The sequence below is a fragment of the Nesoenas mayeri genome, assembly GCF_963082525.1.
Source record: "Nesoenas mayeri genome assembly, chromosome: 18".
In the NCBI taxonomy this organism is placed as follows: domain Eukaryota; kingdom Metazoa; phylum Chordata; class Aves; order Columbiformes; family Columbidae; genus Nesoenas; species Nesoenas mayeri.
Genome location: NC_137566.1, coordinates 10,145,006 through 10,163,906, shown reverse-complemented (window position 1 = coordinate 10,163,906; position 18,901 = coordinate 10,145,006). Strand labels below are relative to the sequence as shown.

Here is an 18,901-nt window from a genome sequence, read left to right as displayed (position 1 = left end):
CCTTTGGGCCCTGCCTGCCCGGGTAGCCGGGCAGTCCTGGCACGCCGAGCTTGCCCTGAAACACAAAGAAAAAGGCGTTAGCTTGGGCAATGGAGACCTTGGGAGCAGCTCCAGCAGAAAGGGGAGATGCCAAGTGCAGAGAAGCCAAGAACAGAGCAGAAATGACACGAGTGGAATAAAGCCATCAGGGCACCGGGACCATCTTCTGCCCTCCCCGGGGGAAGCCCAGTGGGGCTGATGCAGAGTGAGCCCTGTAAACATGTTGGGGACCTAGTGAAGAACGGTGATTTTTGCTACCTTTTCTTGTTTTTCAGCTGGATGCATCTAGAAGTTAAACTGGAGTCCATGATACTTTCCATTTCCCCATTTTTTCCCTCTGGTCTTTTTTTTTTAAAGACATTATACCCAAGCAGATAACCCCAAAGAAACCAACATTTCAACATGCTCAAATCACACCATAGAAGTAAAACCATCTCCCCTGGTCTTCACGTTCAGCAACTCAGGCCAGACTTCAAACAAAGCTCCTGAAGCTCCTCTTCATCCCTCTGCCCTAAAACTGCCTCCCCCATGCTGGGCACTGTCCTGGCCACCCACTCAGGACACACAAAGAAAAGTGGTTTTTCCTGTAAAACCTCCCTGGTTGATTCCATCCTTCACTCACCTTCTCTCCAGCAGGACCAAGAGGGCCAGGATCTCCATTGGGGCCAGAGCGACCTTTGGGACCTTCAGGACCATCCTCACCTCGGGGACCAGGAGGTCCAATTTCCCCCTGTTGACCACAAGAGAAGCATTGATGGGGCAGGCAGGTCCCAGACCCCTTGTTTATTGACAGCAACACCCTCAGGGCTGCAATCAGATATTCCATGGAGCTGCTAAAGCAACTCTTGGAGAAAGCTGGTCTTCACCAAGAGCCCCAGATGAGACTGTCATACATTAAATTGCGGAGTATTATTAGAACACCGGGCTTTCATTCACATAGCCTGGCCATTATCTCCCACAACAGCGTCTTTTCCCGTGGCCCAATTATCCCATCTACACGCGGCGCCTCTCCACCAAAACAGCCTTCATTAGCTCTGATTGCAACCAACCCTTTTAGCCACCTCCCGGTTCCCAAATAACAGTCTGATGCACAAGCAAAACCTGGGAAGTGTTTAATTGAGGGTTAAACTGGGTAACTGGAGAAGAAAGACTGGGCTGGAGCTTTTGTGCTGAAAATCATTAGGAAATCTGAGAGCGGAGAGGACCGAGCTATTAACGTGAATTGTTGTGACAACTGCAGGTTTTGGCACACAAAACAACAGTTGTCATTTTGTCGCGCACGGTAACAGGAGAAGCTTCCATGCTGCGAACACAGACGGCCTTCTTCTCGCTCACCAAGAGCTGGATGGACGCAGATTTATCTGCGGGGCTCTCGAGTGCCCCTCGCCCTTTCAGAGCCCATCACAAAACACAAAGAGCTCGCTGGTGGGAACTGGAGTCACCAGCTTTGTTTGAAGGAGCTTGTGCCTGTCTGACAGGAGCCACCTCCCCAGGATGCCACCTTCGCTCCTTCTTCCTTGGTGGGAAGTGGGGGCTGGGGAAGTTTGCAATTATTTTAACTGTTTAATGACACAGTTAATCACCAGGAGAAACAGAGCATTTCATTTCCACTTTTACAAGACTTCACACAAGGCATTCATTTTTACTTTCAACATAGGGATGAACAACAGCAGAGCTTTCTTGATCCCTGGAATAGCTTCAGAGCTCAGGAGGGACAGCAATCCCCAGACAATGCACCACTCAGAGGGGACAAGGACAGTCCCCTGTCCCCAAGGGCTGGGGGCAGAGGATGGACAGACAGACTGCAGCTGCTGCACACATCCAAGCATCACCTGTTTTTTCAGGTGTTTCAGTGTGTTCCACTGATTTTAGATACTTTTGTGACCAGGCAAAGTGTCCTGCTGCTAAAGGTACGAGTCTGATATAAAACTGCACCCCTGGCAGTTTTCACAGCACTGCTCTTTGTTTCTATTGAAGTGTATCCCCGGTAACTTTACACTTCATGTTGATGGTATGGAAGAACATCAGGCTCAGCAAATGAAGATGCCTACCAGAGCCTAAATGGAATATTACGGGGGAAAAGAGATACTGGAAATAAATACATGATATAGCTGTATTGTGCAATAATCCTGGCAGTCAAAGCAGCAAGACAGAGCCCTCTATTATTACTGTTTATTTTACCTTCAAGGTAGGACTAGCACATTTCAGGATTTACAGCTGCTGTGCTTGACATGAACATGAAATTCCTGAGTCGGGACAGGATGTGCCAGAAGGACTTTGACAAGCGTCTCTCTCCATGAGCTGCACTTGCATGATAACGCCCAGGCTTGAAAGGCAAAGCCCTACCAGGTCCCATTGGTCACAGACACTTACCCGGTCTCCTTTGATGCCCATGTCACCTTTGAAGCCAGGGAATCCATCTTCACCCTAAATATCAGAGGGGAAAAAACAGGGTGGATAGATGAAAAAATAATTACAAAAAGGCTTCTCTAAGCTCACTGTATGGCCCCTACCAGGAGGGCCCCATTGCCCATCCCATCGGCTTCTCTAAGTGTTTGGTGTGCACAAATGGGCACAAAAACCCAACCAGGTTGCGGCCACCAAGGTACCCAAAGGATCACAGTAAGTATTCCATACATCCCATCCCATCCCATCTGCAAGTCAAGATGACAAATCTGGCCCCAAAGTGAAAAATAACACTTTGCCAGTACTGGAAACCAATTATTTCTGAAGTACAATTGGTTTTATTTGCATGGAGGATGTTTTACACCATGCTTTGAGGCAACCTCTAGGAAAGTGGCAATATTTCTCTCAGCCAAGGTTTAATTGCACAGCTCAAATCAATAATTTATTTTATCCTACAGCAATTCTCTCATAGGCAAAGACGACACAGTTCCCACAAAGACTTTCAAAGTTTGGAAGGATTCCCCAACTAAAAGGACCAGCTTTGCTAACAAATTGCTGGGGAAAGGAACCCAGCCTGTGTCTGCTCCAAAACCAAAGAGGTGATCAGTCCTTGGGGTGCTCAGTCCCTCTGCTCTAAGAGAACACCCTCAAGCAGGAGAAAACAGCCCAGGGAGCATCGTGAGGGACCAGTCTGCAAAAATACTCAGAGGCTGTAGAAAAGTCAATCCAAACATTCAATGTTAACTCACCTTTTCACCTTTGGTGCCTTTTAGTCCACGAACACCATCTGCTCCCTTGCAGGGGAGAAAACAAGATGTTAAAAGGGTATAGGTAAGCTTAAGGGTCAAGAACCATTAATCATGGTGATTTTGGCTTCCTCCGATGTTGACAGGGGTATCTCTGCAAACTGTGATGTTCCAAAACATATTGCTAATAGAACACTGCTTGCAGGAAGCAGAACCTTGTCTGTTTGGTGAATGACACACTTTCTCTAGACCTTTCTAATGTGGAACAGTTTCACTTTAGTGGTAAACACATTAGCCAACCATTCCCTAATGGACCACTACGTCTCACTGTACAATTTTGCAAGAAATGACAAAGCAGCTTAAATTTTGACACCCTGCTTAAATTTTGAAGCCAGAACAGCAAATGGGTTTCTGCTATTGAAAAAAAATATAAAGTGGTTTAAGAGGGCTTAACTTCACCTACAGCTGGTCCCCAAGCTGTGTTAGTATCTGCTAGCACAGATCCCTGCAGATTCATTGGACCTTTGGGATGCACCTGAACTAATACATCTTGATAGGCATAATAGCAAGAGCTGAATGGGGAACAAAGTACCCACTGCCTTCTTATCAGCAGGTAAGTGCTGCAGGCAGCAGGAGCGAGGAAAGAGCTGGAACTCAGTCCAGCCAAAAAGCACATTGCTGAGATGCCCAGGCTTTGTCTAACAAGCTTTTGGATCAGCAACATGAAAAGCTTGCTTTGTTTTAGTAACAGGCTATTTTGTTTTATTAACAGGCCTTGTTAAAGTCTCCACATTCTGGCTGAGATTTACTTCGGTTGTAAACTGGAAATGATTGGAATGGGACTGAGCCATGCCTCCAAAGAATTAAAAGAGCAATCTCTACAAAGTGCTGAAGGATGCTAGGAGGGCTTATTGGAAAGCAGAGGACCCTCATGACCTGCAAGAGGTTGGACGAAGGTTTGCCTGAGCAGTAAATATGGTCAGTGGCGGTCCTAAGCATCCTCAAAGGGCATCTGTGCCCACCAGAGAACTCAAATTGAACAAGCAACACCATGGACGCTGTTTTTCCATCTTCCTCACCTTGACTCCACGTGGTCCTGGATAACCAATGGGGCCCTGAGGGCCTGGTGGACCCTGGGGTGAAAAACACATCAAAAATCAACACAAAGGTGCAGCAATAAGGAGGGTGTGTGTAAAAAAGAAATATATATTTTTTTATATATATATACACACATATACTATAGACATATATATATATATATATGTCTATCTCCCAGGCATCTGGCTGCTTTAGACTACATAGAAATGGCAATGGACATCTGAAAATAGCTCAAAATATCACTACAGGAAGATCACCCCATGCAGGTGCACAGGGCTGAGCCAATGGCGTATTATAGGAAAAGAGGAAAAGACAGCAACAACTTGTTAGAAAGAGAATTTGTACGTAAGAATGGTGATTTGTGTTTCAGATTAAAGAAAAGAACAAGTTCTCTGAGAGGGAAAGAACATGTTCTGCTGTCTTCCTGCTCCCAAACTATCCTGGTTTTGCTGTACGAGGAGAACTCGTGATGATGATCACAGGAGTTATCGCTTGAGGCACAAGCTTTGGGTGATGTCCTTTGGCCTCAGCTGTAGGAGAAGAGATGCTCACAAAGCTCCTTTCTGGCACTGAAAGCTGCAAATCCCTGGAGACACCAGGAACTGCGCTGGACACGGCGCCTGATACATGTCCTGCAAAAACCGTCCTTCCCCCCGCCGTGGAACACTGTCTTACACCTGCATATAAATCATATTCTTTATTGAACCCCATTGGCTTTTATTCCCTAACTAAACAAAAACCTTTCCACTGCTCCCAGCCTGAGACAGGCGATTTTTTCCAGCCTGACAGCCAGATGGAGCCGATGGGTCCAGCAGCATCCTGGACGTCGCACGTGCATTGGTTGGAGACCTGCAGCATCAGCCCCGCTCCGAGATCACCTAAACGTTCACTGAGCATCTCCCGGCACAAGGAGCATCAGCACAACCGCTTATTAGCTTCTCATATTCTGCAGAGACCAGCATTTGGATTCTTTGCCTCGTGTGATGCCAGAGGACAAACAGCTGCAGCCGCGGGTTGTGCTCCGTGCAGCACCCGAGCAGAGCTCGAGTGGACGTCCATCAAACTGGACTGCGCTCTAATCAAAGGCTTTCGACAAATGTAATGTTTTTCAACTGAGTGCGGCACAGCGGGAAAGCAGATGGTAAATCTCCTGGACAGACGGACGACTGTATAATTCAAGGACTCTAGCCTCCAGTAATATTCGCAAATATATTGTTAAAGAGAGACTTTGAGGGGGAGGGGAAGAAAAAGGAAGACTAGGAATACAAAAAGAGTTGTTTTCTGCATTCCCTGTGTCATGAAGGATATTTTTGTCTGATTAAGAGAAAGCTTCTGTTCACAGTTTTAGTTTTCACATCCACTGGACTGTGGAGTGCTACTTGACACGAAAGCTGGGAATAGTTGAGAAAAGACCAGCCCAAGCACCTTAAAAGGCTCCCAAGCAGATAAAAGCTGGGGTCAGCTTCCAAATTTCAACAGGGCTTGCTTCTTGCCCCCTGCACTGACCCACATCCCCCAGATGCCTGGCCACCCCCTCACCCCCACCAACATCTGTCTCCATCCAGTGACCATGACCTTCCCCTCAATGGTGACAATAGGTTGACACCTACCTGACTCCCCTTCTCTCCAGGAGGACCTTCCTTGCCAGGGTGACCCTACAAATAAAAGAGACAAAGAGAAGAGGGAAATGGTTTAGTGCACATCTAACGCTTCAGAAGCCAACAAGCACACTCAGGAAGCTGTGGTTTATTTGTAAGAGAGGAGTCGCTCTCCAGAAAGCTCTTATTGATATGAGTAGCCTCCCTGAAGCCAACTTGTATGAGAAAAGCTTCCCCCATTGGGGTCCTTGGTGGTTTTATACCTGGTTATTTTACGCCGTTACTTTTCACCACCTTTCAGCAGAGAAGCACAAACCATTTTGCAATATTATTCCCCTATTAGAACACCCCAGGGAGTTCAGCAGCAAACACCATATAAACTTCGCAGACAGGAAAACAGACAAAATTAGCTGTGTGTGCTAGCAGACTTGTGGAGATCACAAGATGCCCAGACTGGTCAGAGCCCCTCATTAATTTCCTAATTCCTAGAGTCCATTACAAGATCCCATGACAAACGCTCGGCCAACCTGCATCCCCATCAGACAGCGGCTGGTTGGACACTGGCCAGCATTCCTCTTGGGATTAGATGCTGAATAACTCAACATCCAAGAGTTTCCAACACATTCTCATTCATAGTCCTTTAGAAGCCTTTCGCTGGGGTTGCCGTCAGTAGAAAACAAAAGCATGAACTGCCTCAGATGTAGCTTGGAGGGTTAGTGAGAAATGGGGGAAATCCGTGAAAGTAGTTTTTAGTGTTAATTTTCCTACTGTTGGAGACAAAGCGGAGCAAAGGATGGAAGGTGACTCTTTGGTTGGCAATATCTGTATGAAAGCAACAGGCTCCCTACGAGGGCACTCACTGCACACCCAGGGACCTTTAGTTTTAAATAAAGATGATGAGAACACATCCAGCTCCTCTAAAGCCACTAAAAACTTCTGCACACAGTGACTTCTTTACTTTTAAACTCCCTTCTAAATACACAAATGACTTTCCAGCAATATAACAAGTAAAATCACAAGACTATTTTCCATCAGCAGTCTCCGGAACAGCGGTGTCAGGCAAGACAGATTTCATAAAACACACTGGTTTAATAAAGAAACAAAATGACAGCTGTCATTTATACATCAACAAAACGCAGGGGAAAATGCAATCTGCATCTGTGAGTTTAAATGGCACCAAGAGCATCAGTGCACAAAGGGGATCATCCAACCACACTCGCCTTCAGCTCCTGATATCTGCGCCCTGGGGGAGGCAAAATCTACGTGCGGCAAGAGTTCAAAAGCCCTTGTCCGCTCTACACTAAATCATGCCCATTTCCAAACTGCCCATCTCCATTACCGCTGCTAAGATCAAAATCTCAATTGGCTTTCGCAGCGATATGCTTCAGGCCCTGGGGAATTTTCAGATGTCTTTCAAGACCAATTTCTATTAAAAGAACTGGTGTGCGGGGAGGGTGTCCTTCGACTGAGCAACCCACAAACCTACAAACTGTCTGTACATGGCAAAGGACTGTGTCCACGCACACCCACAGGTGCTCAGCGTCACAGGTCTCACAGCCATCAGTCTGTACAAAAATAGACCTGGCATCTTCTCCAGCTCAGCTTCCCTGGAGGCTGCTGTAGGAATTTCACATCGAAACCTGCAGCCTTAGAGACATTGTGGGCTTTGTTTTAGCTGCTCTGTTGACTCAGCTAACAATTGTACGGATGTTCGAAGTGCCCTCTGTAGGAATGATAATCTCAGGGTGGGAAATGTAATTTTTTTTTGCCATACTCTGCATCTGCATTAGCGGAATGTAACTATTTCCCATTTGTCATTCTTAAAACCAGATGCCTCTGAGGTGTGTAAAAATGAGATCAGGTTGAAAGGTCAAAGACTTCTAAGACCAATTTCCAGGGGAAGGAGCAAATGATGTTTAAAGTAGGATTAGGAAGAAGCTGCAAGAACACGAAGCTGACAGGCAATTTCAACCTGTTCTTATCACCGTTCTGCAGCAGTGCCCAGCGGCCCCGAGCGAGATGAGGACAACACTGTGCCAGTGCTGCAGGATGAATAAACACATGCGAGACCATCCTCACCTCGGTGAGCTGCCAACCTACCTAAAACCAAGGGGAGAAACAGGAGAAGGGGAAAGAAAGGCCCGAAGAGATGGTGAGAAGTATCTCGTGGTGCGATGAGAGGCTGAGCAAAGCTTGGAGCAAGGCCAGGACTTCTCAAACTCAGATCCTTCAATCCAGCCAAAATGTGGGCAGGGTGAGCCCAACCTTGCAGGCTCACGGGTGCACGAGCCCACGGAGCACCCTGCGGTGGGTGGGTGCAGAATCTGGTGCCAAGCAGAGACCCAGGAGAGGACAACTTACCGGAGGACCATCTGCACCAGGCATGCCAGGAAGACCAGGTTTGCCCAGCGGCCCCTAAAAACAAACAGTACAAAATCAACAGCTGCAATGGTCGGTCTCCAGAGCATTGGAGGATGGAGCTTTTCAGACACATTTCTTGTTCTTCCTAGCTGTGAAAGGCTTCAGAGAGGTCATTCTGATGGAAAAATTGCTATGACTTACTTGTCAGATTCTGCTTATTTCTCTGGGCAGAGTCTCCCAGCACCCTGAGATGCTATCAGCATCTCCCATAGACACAACACAGCAATGAGAGCTCAGCAGGAGACAGAGGGACACGAAGCATCCAGCTGTTGTCCTGCAAAAGGGCATGATGCTGCATACGTGTGTAAGCACAAGCTGGAGGATATCAAACTATGGGGCTCACTGGACCAAGAAATGGCCATTCTGTGGTGACAAATGGCAAGCAGATTCACTGGCAAAGGACAAGTGGAGCTGCTCCAATTGACTGCACTTGCTGCTATAACACCGTTCAATAATTACCTTTTTAATTAAGCAACCCCCTGATTTCTCACACCTCCGAGGAGTGCCACGGCTGCTGTGTGACTCAGCACTGAAACCAGAGAGCCCTTTATCTGGCAGAACTGCTAATGGGCTCGTTTGCAGGAGATTTATCCATAATTGGGGTCCACAGCACGCTGTCAAGGCAAGAGTGGGATTCTCCAGGGACGCACGCTGTGTCTTTACCCACCGGGAGCTGAGCAAACACCGGGTGAATTACTCCTCTGTAGGCAAAACTGTTCCCCTTGTTTAAATCCTGATGGTTCCAGAGCTTGTTGGGGGAAACTGAGGCCACAACCTGCCCCACGTCAACAGCAGCAGCAGGGAGGAGGCAGAGGGAGCCAAATCCTCCAGCTCTTCCCATTACCATCCCGCTCAGACTTCCAGGCATTTAGCCCACATAAAAAAAGACAATTTTCAGTCCTCTCCTAATGCTTTACCATAGGCTGCCTTCAAAATGTTTCTCTTAAGAGGGGAAATGAATGCAAATATTATGAATTAGAGGTAAACTGTGCTTTCTTGTCTCTCTTCCGTCTGGAATGAGAGGCATTAGACTTTCATAGACACGGCTGCAAACAGATGTTGCATATGGGGCAAAGGAGCAGCTGAAGTAGCAAATGCATATTAATGGCAACAGTTGTCTTAAGTCAGTATTTAAACGTACTTTTTCTCCTGGGGGACCGATCGCGCCTTGTGGACCTGGAAGACCCTGTGAAAAGAAAAAAGCTAAGGTCATTAAGTAACAAGTTACTCCTTCCAAACGCATTTTGGCAGCACCTCAGCTGAGCATCATTCTAGTGCCTGTGATGGCTGGGGATTTCCCCAGCTCCATTCATTCTCAAAATGTCTTGCAAGAGACGATAACATTTCATTTTTGCGCTGCATGCCCCTCTGGAGAGCTGCACCGCTCCGCCGTGTGCAGCCGGGATCATCCCCAGCATGGAAACAGAGATGCTCGGAGGAGCGAGACTTGCTGAGAACCGTGGAGAAAGCTGACAACAAGGCTTGCACATCTGTATTTCCCATCTGGCTCCGGAGCAACCTGAGCGTGGGATGCTAAAAACCAGACGTGAGCCACAAGATGCGACTCGGCCAAAGAGACTGCTGGGACCTGGGTTTGGCTTCGCATCACAGCAGCAAAACCCAAGTGAGAACCGGGGGGATGTGAAACCCGGGAGGATTTTCAGAAAGATTTCGGGCCAGCGATGTATCATCACGCCAGTTCCCAGCAAATCTCAATATTGCTGGTCCGTGCCTCCGCAGGGGAGTGAAGCATGTTCAAAATTATCATTCCTTTTTCCTACCCATCGGAAAATGAGTTTTTCTCTTACCTGAGCACCTGGGTTACCCTGCTGTCCTGGGGGACCCGGCTCGCCCTGGGGACCCTGTGAGGAGACAAGGGCACAGCTGAAGGCTGGAAAGGTGAGAGCAGAGCCAGAACCCTCCCGCAGCATCTTGACACCTCCTCTAACCCACCACCAGTACCCAAGAGCTCCTGGGCAAGGGAAACAGCTTCTCTCCGCGGTGGGACAGGGAGGGGTGAAGTGATTTTAGGGCACAACTCGGTTCTCTGCATGGACATGCAGCTCAAAGGAGCCGAGCTGGGCTTTAACACAACCTGGCTTTGCATTGGGCTCTTCCACAGGGAGCCCATTGCAGCTGATTAGTACAGAGTATGAGGCACATAAAGGACTTTTTTTTTCCCCTCTCAGTTAAATTACTATATTTTGATATTCATTAGGACAACACATATCTTGATGAAAATGTTTGGTCTTTCATGGGGAAATAATGTGTAATTCCATCAGAAATTATAATAAATTAACATCCATTTGCTGTAGGAAGATACTCTCTGTGGCTTTCACAGGCTCTGATAGGAATCTGGACCAGGCTAAAAAGCAATTAGCAAATCTAATTTAATAGAGTACATTTTACATTTTGCTCTATATAATATCTGAACCATCTGTAAAATGTGCAGTGAGAACTTACCACATTCCCCTTGGGACCTGTTTGTCCATCCATACCAGCCACACCCTGAGAAAGGATTGAAAAAACAGCACTAAGAAAACATCCTGTTATCCTGCACCACAAAAGCAGAGAAATTGCCATTAAAAATGACAAAACCTCAGGAATTACTTTGGACCATGTGGAAAGGGCACAATTTTCAAGGTGTTTGGTAAAGCAGTCAATTCCACAAATCCAGTTTACACTTGAAAGAAATCATATCAGTGTTTTCCCCACTGGTTTAACCTGTGAGACAGAATCAGCACCAGGTCGAGCAAATCCCTGTTAAGTATCGCAGCTGATCATCTCCAACAGCGAGCAGGAGTAGAGTAACAGATGAAAAGGAAGGACTGGTCAAAAGACCTTGCTCAGGACGTGAATGCATCCATCAATACGGCAGCAGGTGAAGCCAATGGGGTTGTGCTGCCTCGTGCCAAAATTAGGATTTGACCATAAAAGGCAGCTGGGGTCAAATGCACCCTGAGCTTCTTCGTTAAGGGGGTGAACATGATACATGGTCAAACAGAGATGTTCCCTTGCCATAGTTTTGCTCTGGTGAGGCAACTTATCTGTGTGTAACGACATCCTTGAGTTTTGGAGCAGATCCCAAAACCTCGTTAAATTTCAGCAAGACTAGGAGCTCAAAGCGAAGATGTCTTTATGTCCCAGGAGGGGTTAAGGGCTGCACAGCTCTCACCATTAAATGCTGACCCTTTTAGCTCTAGCAGGAGCCTGGGTTTCAGTTTTTAAGTTCTGGGACTTCAGTGAGCTGCAGTGATTTACGGAGAGAGCCCCTGCGTCAGCACTTCCAGCAGCGCACGGCAGATAAGGTGACTGTCTCCCAAATAAAAACCAGCACCTTCTTTACTCAGCTTTCACCCGAAACATGAGCAAACTGCTTTAAAGTCTCACCAGCCCTCAGGCAAAATTTAATAGCAAAGCCACTGTGTTAATAACTCTCATTCTTCCCTTTCGGCCTGAGTGAGGCATTAATATTTACTCAGGTGGGCCAAAGCTTGAGCTGCTGTAAATGGACGTGACACCACTGAAAATGGGGGAGAATATGGACTCTGAGCCATAATATTTTTTTGACCACTCCTCTTTTTTTTTTGCACAGATGTATAAAATTATGCAGCTGTATCATCTGCTTGAATGACTAATGGGGACAGGTTATTGTGCCTGCAAAGCTGAGGAGGGCAGCAGCGCCCCGAACTCACCGGTGGCCCTGGGGGTCCTGGTGGTCCCTTCGGTCCCAACAGCCCTCGAGGTCCCTGTTGGGGGAAAGAAACAGCATTAACATTCCCAGTGACACCCCCAGCATGGATCAGGGTGAGCCTGAGCACAGCCGAGCATCGCTCTGCCTGGGGAAGGTCAGAGCTGCACAGCAATGACCTTGTTGGTTTTGCAGTAACAAATTTTACAAACCGGTAAGAGGAACCCTTGAATTATAAAGATAAATAATATAGGCACAGGCATTTATTCTTTGGGTAGGAAGAGGGCCAATTGAAACCACCTTTTTTTTTTTTTAATTAATTTAATCATATTCTTGGATTACCCTGTAATGCACACAGTGATGCAAAACACTTTGCAGCCAAGTCATTCTAGCTGGGGAGTATTATGAAGAGTGACCTGATACCAGTAATGGGTCATTAGGGTTAGCACTTCAAAATCTCTCCAGGTTTAATATTTATCGTTGATGACCTACAGAACTCCACAAAGCTAAGAAATATATTTATGCTGCAGGCTGAAAACCTATTTTCAATGGCATTTGGTTCTTAAGCCTTAACCAGTCAGGACTTCTGGTATCATGGTGTTTTCTTTCCATTCCTAGCTTCCTCACCAGGTTTAACCTTGCATAATCTCCAGGGATTGGAGGATCACACTGGATAAGCAGAGACATGGCAGGACAATTGTATTAATTTGCAAATCACACCCTGGCACCACCTCTACCTTGAGCCTTTAGGTGGATTTGTATTGAAAGGAAAGAGATGGGGGGTCTTGAGTGTGCTCAGCTGCAGATCTGAAAGCTCCTCTTTTAGGCGCAAACTCTTTCTTAAATTAGGGACTGCAGGGGAGCTCTGGGTATTAATAAGGATGGTGCTTGTTCACCATTCAATTGTCCTTGATTGGTGGGTGGTTTTATCTGTCTGCCCAAATATTATACATCCCTTTTTTATGACGCAGAGAGGACAGAGGAATTAAAATGAAATACGCTACAGGATAAAATAGGAGACGTTAAAAATGTGTCTGATCTCGGAGGCTGTGGGGTTTTTGATCCTGCAATAGAAAAGCAGTTTGCAGCACAAACTGGATGCAGGGACCGGGTGGTCCATCCCAGCCACCAGAGACCTTCATGGGCAGCAGCTCCGCACGCTGAGCCCCAGCTGAGCAGAAACTCTGCTTGGATCAGCTGGCGATGGGAACTGGAAGGAAATGGAGCAGGACGAAGAGAAAGACAATTTTAAATCCCACCACTAGTTTAAGTTACCATTACATTTGGTGAGACCCTCTTGTGGCTCGGGGCAGAGAAAGAGGCAAACATACAGATTTAAATTGTATATATTTATAGCAGAGAGTTTCCTGGAATGCAATTTAAACCTTTCCTCTGGCTATCACAGATATTTTTACTCATGTTGCTGAAATAAAAATAAACCTCCCTGCATGCATTATCATCAGTTAAGTTCCTCTTTTGTTACTGCGTTACCTGAGCACATAAATGCTTTTAAGAAGTTAATAACCCGTAAGTTATTGCTTAGACATGTGCTAAGGAGATAGCTGGGTTGATTAATCTTTTCCAGAAGTTAATCAGACATCTCGTCTATAATTTAGTTCCAGTGAGTCCGTAAATGCCAACCCTTCCCTTTTGCACATGAAGTGTGTCCAACAGTTCCCATCAATTACCCTCAGGCCACCACGCTGGGCCTTAGAACAACAAAATAAGATATTTTGAAAGCAAAGCCAGTGGTAAATGATAGAGAGTTAATGTTCTTTTCATAACAAAGGAAATGCATTTTGGATTAAATAAGCAGCCGACAACTGCTCTACACACAAAAACCTACGGGCAGCCAGAAGCCGAGTTACCATTGCCAAGGAAGTAAAAAATACTCGCTATTGGGGGAAAAAAAAATGCTTTGAGAGTCTCAAATTGTCAACCCAACTGTTTCTTATCAGTGGAACACTCACTGAAAACATCTCTTTGGGATGACCAGGAGGTTTTTGCTCGACACCACGAGCATCTCCTTTTAACCTTATCAGGACCAGGAACTCCCTCCCTCACTAGTGCTGGTTCAGCTGCTCCGTGGCAGCAGCACGTGGAGGCCCAAACACTGACAAACTCTGCAGATTTACCAACTTTTGTGCACTGTGAAGAGAATATTGACCCCGCTGAAGTCAGAACAAGTGTCCTCTTGAGCTCAATCCCACCAGCATTTCATCTGGAGATTAAAATGGGATCATTCACACTGCACAAAATCAAGTGTGCAGGCGAGAGAACTGCACGGCTAATTGCTGCCATTGCCCGGGCAATAGCACATAAAACCACTTCTCACTGGAATTTGCCATGAACACTCACAAAAACTGTGTTTCACATATGTTTACCATGCATAATTTCTACCCCAGCCTACTTACCTGAATCCCAAATAACATATCTGAAAGAAGGATACATTCAGCAAAGGTATGAGACCAATCTAAGCTAAGCTTAAATTTAAAGTTATCGGGTTTAAATTTCAAATGCTACCCAGGGAGCAATAAAAAAAAAAAATCAATTACAATTTTGCTCATTAAGGAAAATAAATACAAAAAATAAACCAAAAAAAAGGCCAGAAAGCAGAGTTGTTACACAAAGATAACTGTATGAACTGTTCACATCGATCCTTCAGCATGAGAAGCTCAGACCCTACAAGACCTCAGGTATCTTGTTTAGCACCAGAAAAACTGCCCCACAGGACCCCTGAACCAGTGTTATCATATTAAGACCTTGCCCAAAGCGGTGCTGCTGTAAATCAAGCCAAAGCGAGAGGTACTCACAGGTTCTCCAGGTAAACCTCTGGGTCCAACTTCTCCATCATCTCCCTGCTCAGCAGCAAAGGTGCAGTAAGAGAAGCAGCAAAAGAGACAGAACAAACCAGTTATATTTCAGTCACATCACAGGTGTTTCGTTCTTGTTAAATAATAATCACACAGCAAACCAGCTCCCCTGGAGTAATAAAAGGGTAGGCGTGCAGAAGGAAGACCTCGTAAGCCTGGAGACTAATACTGTGTGTGCAGAATTTACCGAGGATTAGAAATGCTGTAAGGATACTTCATAATTCATGTCAATGTTTATCAAGATGGATTTTGCTAATAGACAAGATATTATAGAAACAATTCAGGGCATGTAAATCAATAACCACAAGATTTAGTACCAAACTGAATGGGAAGCCACCATGGGACTGCTGCCCTGGGAATGGGATTTAGCCAAGTTAGGGATGCTCAGATGTTTTAGACAGTGGTTCCCTTGAGTTGCTTTTAAATCACCCAAAACCTGATGCTCCCTCTTAGAAAATCAATCCCAGTAGCCAGCCCTTGTAAACCTTCTTCTTCTCCTAAAATTCATGCTCCTCTTCCCATTTATCCCCTTCAAGATTTTCTCCCCGTACACCTCGACTGGTTTCTTTTTCTCTTTAGGATTAAAGACACTTGTTCTTCCCCCGCAAGATACAGGTTTGGTCTTTTCAACTTCAAAGCACTTTACAGCTCAATTAATTAATCCTCACAACCTCATGGTGAGGAAGGTGTTATTATCTGTGCTTTACAGAGGAAACAAATAGCCATAGGTGGAAAGAAAACATCGTGGAAGGGGATTAGAGCCATCTCGTTACTCTCTTTTCCCCTCACTGCAGCATCCCCAGGACACAAGGACTGGTGCTGGTGCTCTGTCTCTCTTGCCATGTCTCTGGCTGATACTACATCTGCTTCTTGTTTACAGGAGTTTGTTATGAATTCAAAGGACTGCCGAATCCAGAGATAGACTCACCCTCTCCCCATCCTCTCCAGGTGCTCCCGGAGGTCCGTGGGGGCCCGGCTCACCCTATAAAGAAATGCAGAAAAAGCTTCAGAGAAGGCAGAGAGCCTCTGGCAATGGAAAACATTGGGTTGATATTGATAAACCAAACGACGGGCTTGATTTTTCTGTCTGTGCCATGTGCTGAAGGTGCTTGTACCATCCCCGTTCCCCTCCCTGTGCTCAGCCCACCTCCTCCTGCTCAGGGCTCCAGCACCAACAGACCAACGTCCTCCAAGGACCAGAGCTCATGGGACTTACTGGTACTAGTTCAGCCAGGGTCTGGGGACAGAGCAGGTCCTGTAGCTCCTTCAGGAGAGAGCTGGGGCTCTGCACACAGTTACTGCTTTACCCAAGGCATGCTGTTCCATTTCTAGCTGATTAAGCATCTCTCTCGGGCACCGTCCTCCCTTTCCTGTGTAGCTTGTAATCACGATGTAATCTCCGCTGTTCAAACACTCCCCTGCCTTACAAAGCAATGGCTGCGCTCTCCAGGGAGGGGAGGCATGAACAGCCTGCCAAAATAACACACTTCTGACATTTTTTCCCCATTGTTTAATTATAAAGCAAAGAGAAGAATCCCATTATGCTTTTGGCAATCTCCATCCATGACTGCACTGTTGAAAAGCAGGTCTTGCTTCTTGCTTTATTTTTCAGTCTGCATTTTATTAAAGTGATTTTTTTTCCACTCCCCAATTTCAAGCCATCCCAGAAGGATCTCACAGCTTCCCAGGATGTGGATGCTGATCCTGGGAAGGATGCTGGGACACCCCATATGCTCTTACTCATCCTCTCCTAACTGGACCATTGTGGCTCATTCCCAGCAATAGGTGCCATCCAGCACCTCCTCCCGCCAACGTTCCATCACAGACAGTGGTCAAAAGACAAGTGCAAGGTAACTTACTCTGTTTCCCTTCTCACCAGGCAAACCAGCCAAGCCATCAAACCCTCGGTCACCCTAGAGGAAAAAACAGTTCAGTATACGTTCCCACCTGCTGTTGAATAACTTTCCAATTTGTTTCCTTTCTGTGTCAAGGAAGAATCCGTTTTCTCCCTCAGACATTCAGCCTTCACCTCCCATCAGACCAGCGATGATTTCAGAGTTACAGATTTAAACAAGAAAAAAGCTCAAAGTAATTTCAACTCTTCCCACAGCACCTACAGTTTTAAATGTTTTTCCATGTGGATTTCAGAGCTTCTCCGGGGGATTTCTCCATGATTTAAAGCATCTCCCTTCTGGACAGGTTCTTCTAGTCCACTGTGGGTTTTTTGGTTATTCCATAGAATTACAAATGGCAATCCACTGGTAAACAAACTGGACACTACCATTCCCACACCTGCCAACAGGTTTCCAAACACGACCTTGAGCTTTACTACAACCTATCCCATACACCCTTTTAACCCTCCTGGACTCTCCAAGGAAACAAATACCTAAGCAAATAAATTCTGGAAACTGTCTTAATGAAGTCAAGGTCAAAAGACAGACCTCTTTTGACCTGGAAAGCAATGTCATCAGCTGGTAAATTTGGTGACTTCACATGGATGCTTAAGGGTATTGGGAAAGAGGTGGTAAGTGGAGAGCTCACAGTGAACCACAGCAAGCTGCAATGGTTTCTCCTCTCTGAACTTGTGCCCTGTGCCAGTCCTGGGTGTTCTGGGGGGAAATGGGGACAGGAATACACACAAATGGTCTTTTCCCAAAATTCCCAACTCTTTGGACAGGAGAGAAGACACAGGGGAGTTTACAAGTGGTGGGTGACACCACCTCCCAACACCCAGGGCAGAAGGCATCGGGCACCACCCAGCAGATAGAAAAGTCCTTTTTTCTCTCTAAAGAAGTGAAGCCACTTGTATTTTCACATTCTAATGGCACATGAAAATAGTACCAGCTCCTCCCTTGCACAAATCCTTTCCCTATTAGCAAGGAAAGGAAAGTCGGTTGCAGGTGAGTGGCTCAGAGGATGGACCAGCCTGGCCAAGGTGCACCCAGGGCAACCTGCAGCTCTTTCCTCTTGGCATCGCTCTGTCTCTGCTCACAGCAAATCTCCTTCTCCTTTCCAGCACTGCTCATTATTCTGTTTTCCCTTCTTCCCTGGCATCTACTCCTTTGAGGGCAGTCGACACTCATTAAAGCACTTTACTGGATAAATGATTTGCAGTCTCCTGTCTCCGTATCAAAACCCCCCATCTATTCCAGCTCTAAGTATCTACATAATAAAGTACTTAAACCTTCTAATACATGATTCCCTGAGCAAACTTTCTCTGCATTCAATTTCAGTGGAACAGCTTCTTTCTTGCTTGATAATACCAGCAGATCACAGCTTAATGAAGGGATTTTGTCTCAAATAAAAATAAAGGGCATTAAAATTCCTCACCACGCCTTCTACATTTCCTCACTCAGTTAATAGGTATTTTTTTTGGTAGTTATATTTCAGGACGTTTCTAACTGCTCATTCATGTTTGTTTTCCATAATTGGGATTCCAAAGTATTTGTTCTACAACTGCAGCCAAGGGAGCATATTTCATTCTTAAGAGGATCCGGCAATTAAAAACATTGCATTACAATAAAAGGATTGCTATTCCGCCTTCTAGGTGTGTGTTTAATTCCCCTCTCTCAAACAGGGATTTCATAGGAGTCGCTGGACCATTTCAACCACCCCCTCCAAGCAAGGTGGGCTCCTTCTGCCAAAGACCCCTCAGTTCGTGCTTTGCTAAGAAGCAGATGCGGATCCCAACAGCACGTAAATACGCGGCGCTACCTTTGGTCCTGTCTGGCCTGGCATCCCCCGGGCGCCATCGCTGCCAGCTCGTCCCTGCAACAGAGAGAAGCAAAGTCAAATACAAAGGGTAAGGCAGCGCCGCAGAGACATCTGCTCTTTGGTCTGCGGCTGAGTGAAGTCTTATTTAAGTCTGAGCTCAGTGGCTGGGGAGCAGCTTCCCTTGGCGAGGGGAAAAAACGCCGGTTTGTTTTTGAAGCAGCATCCCGGGCTCAGCCTGGTGCTAATGAGGGGTGCGAGACAAACGGCGGCAAAGATGCTTCACTACATGCGATGCTGGGACATGGTCATTGATTT

At 46.2% G+C, this 18,901-nt stretch overlaps 1 protein-coding gene across 1 annotated transcript in view; it reads right to left on the bottom strand.

Moving 5' to 3' along the window:
* COL5A1 (collagen type V alpha 1 chain) overlaps positions 1-18,901 on the bottom strand; it is a gene marked incomplete at its 5' end in the record, with an annotated part of 136,414 nt that overhangs the window by 34,027 nt on the left and 83,486 nt on the right. Inside the window, 15 exons of the mRNA XM_080355703.1 lie at positions 2-55; positions 662-769; positions 2,413-2,466; positions 3,195-3,239; positions 4,271-4,324; positions 5,900-5,944; positions 8,249-8,302; positions 9,450-9,494; positions 10,117-10,170; positions 10,772-10,816; positions 12,004-12,057; positions 14,813-14,857; positions 15,801-15,854; positions 16,732-16,785; positions 18,587-18,640. Coding sequence (XP_080211829.1) covers positions 2-55; positions 662-769; positions 2,413-2,466; positions 3,195-3,239; positions 4,271-4,324; positions 5,900-5,944; positions 8,249-8,302; positions 9,450-9,494; positions 10,117-10,170; positions 10,772-10,816; positions 12,004-12,057; positions 14,813-14,857; positions 15,801-15,854; positions 16,732-16,785; positions 18,587-18,640 — 819 coding nt within the window. The remainder of the gene's footprint in view (position 1; positions 56-661; positions 770-2,412; positions 2,467-3,194; positions 3,240-4,270; positions 4,325-5,899; positions 5,945-8,248; positions 8,303-9,449; positions 9,495-10,116; positions 10,171-10,771; positions 10,817-12,003; positions 12,058-14,812; positions 14,858-15,800; positions 15,855-16,731; positions 16,786-18,586; positions 18,641-18,901) is intronic.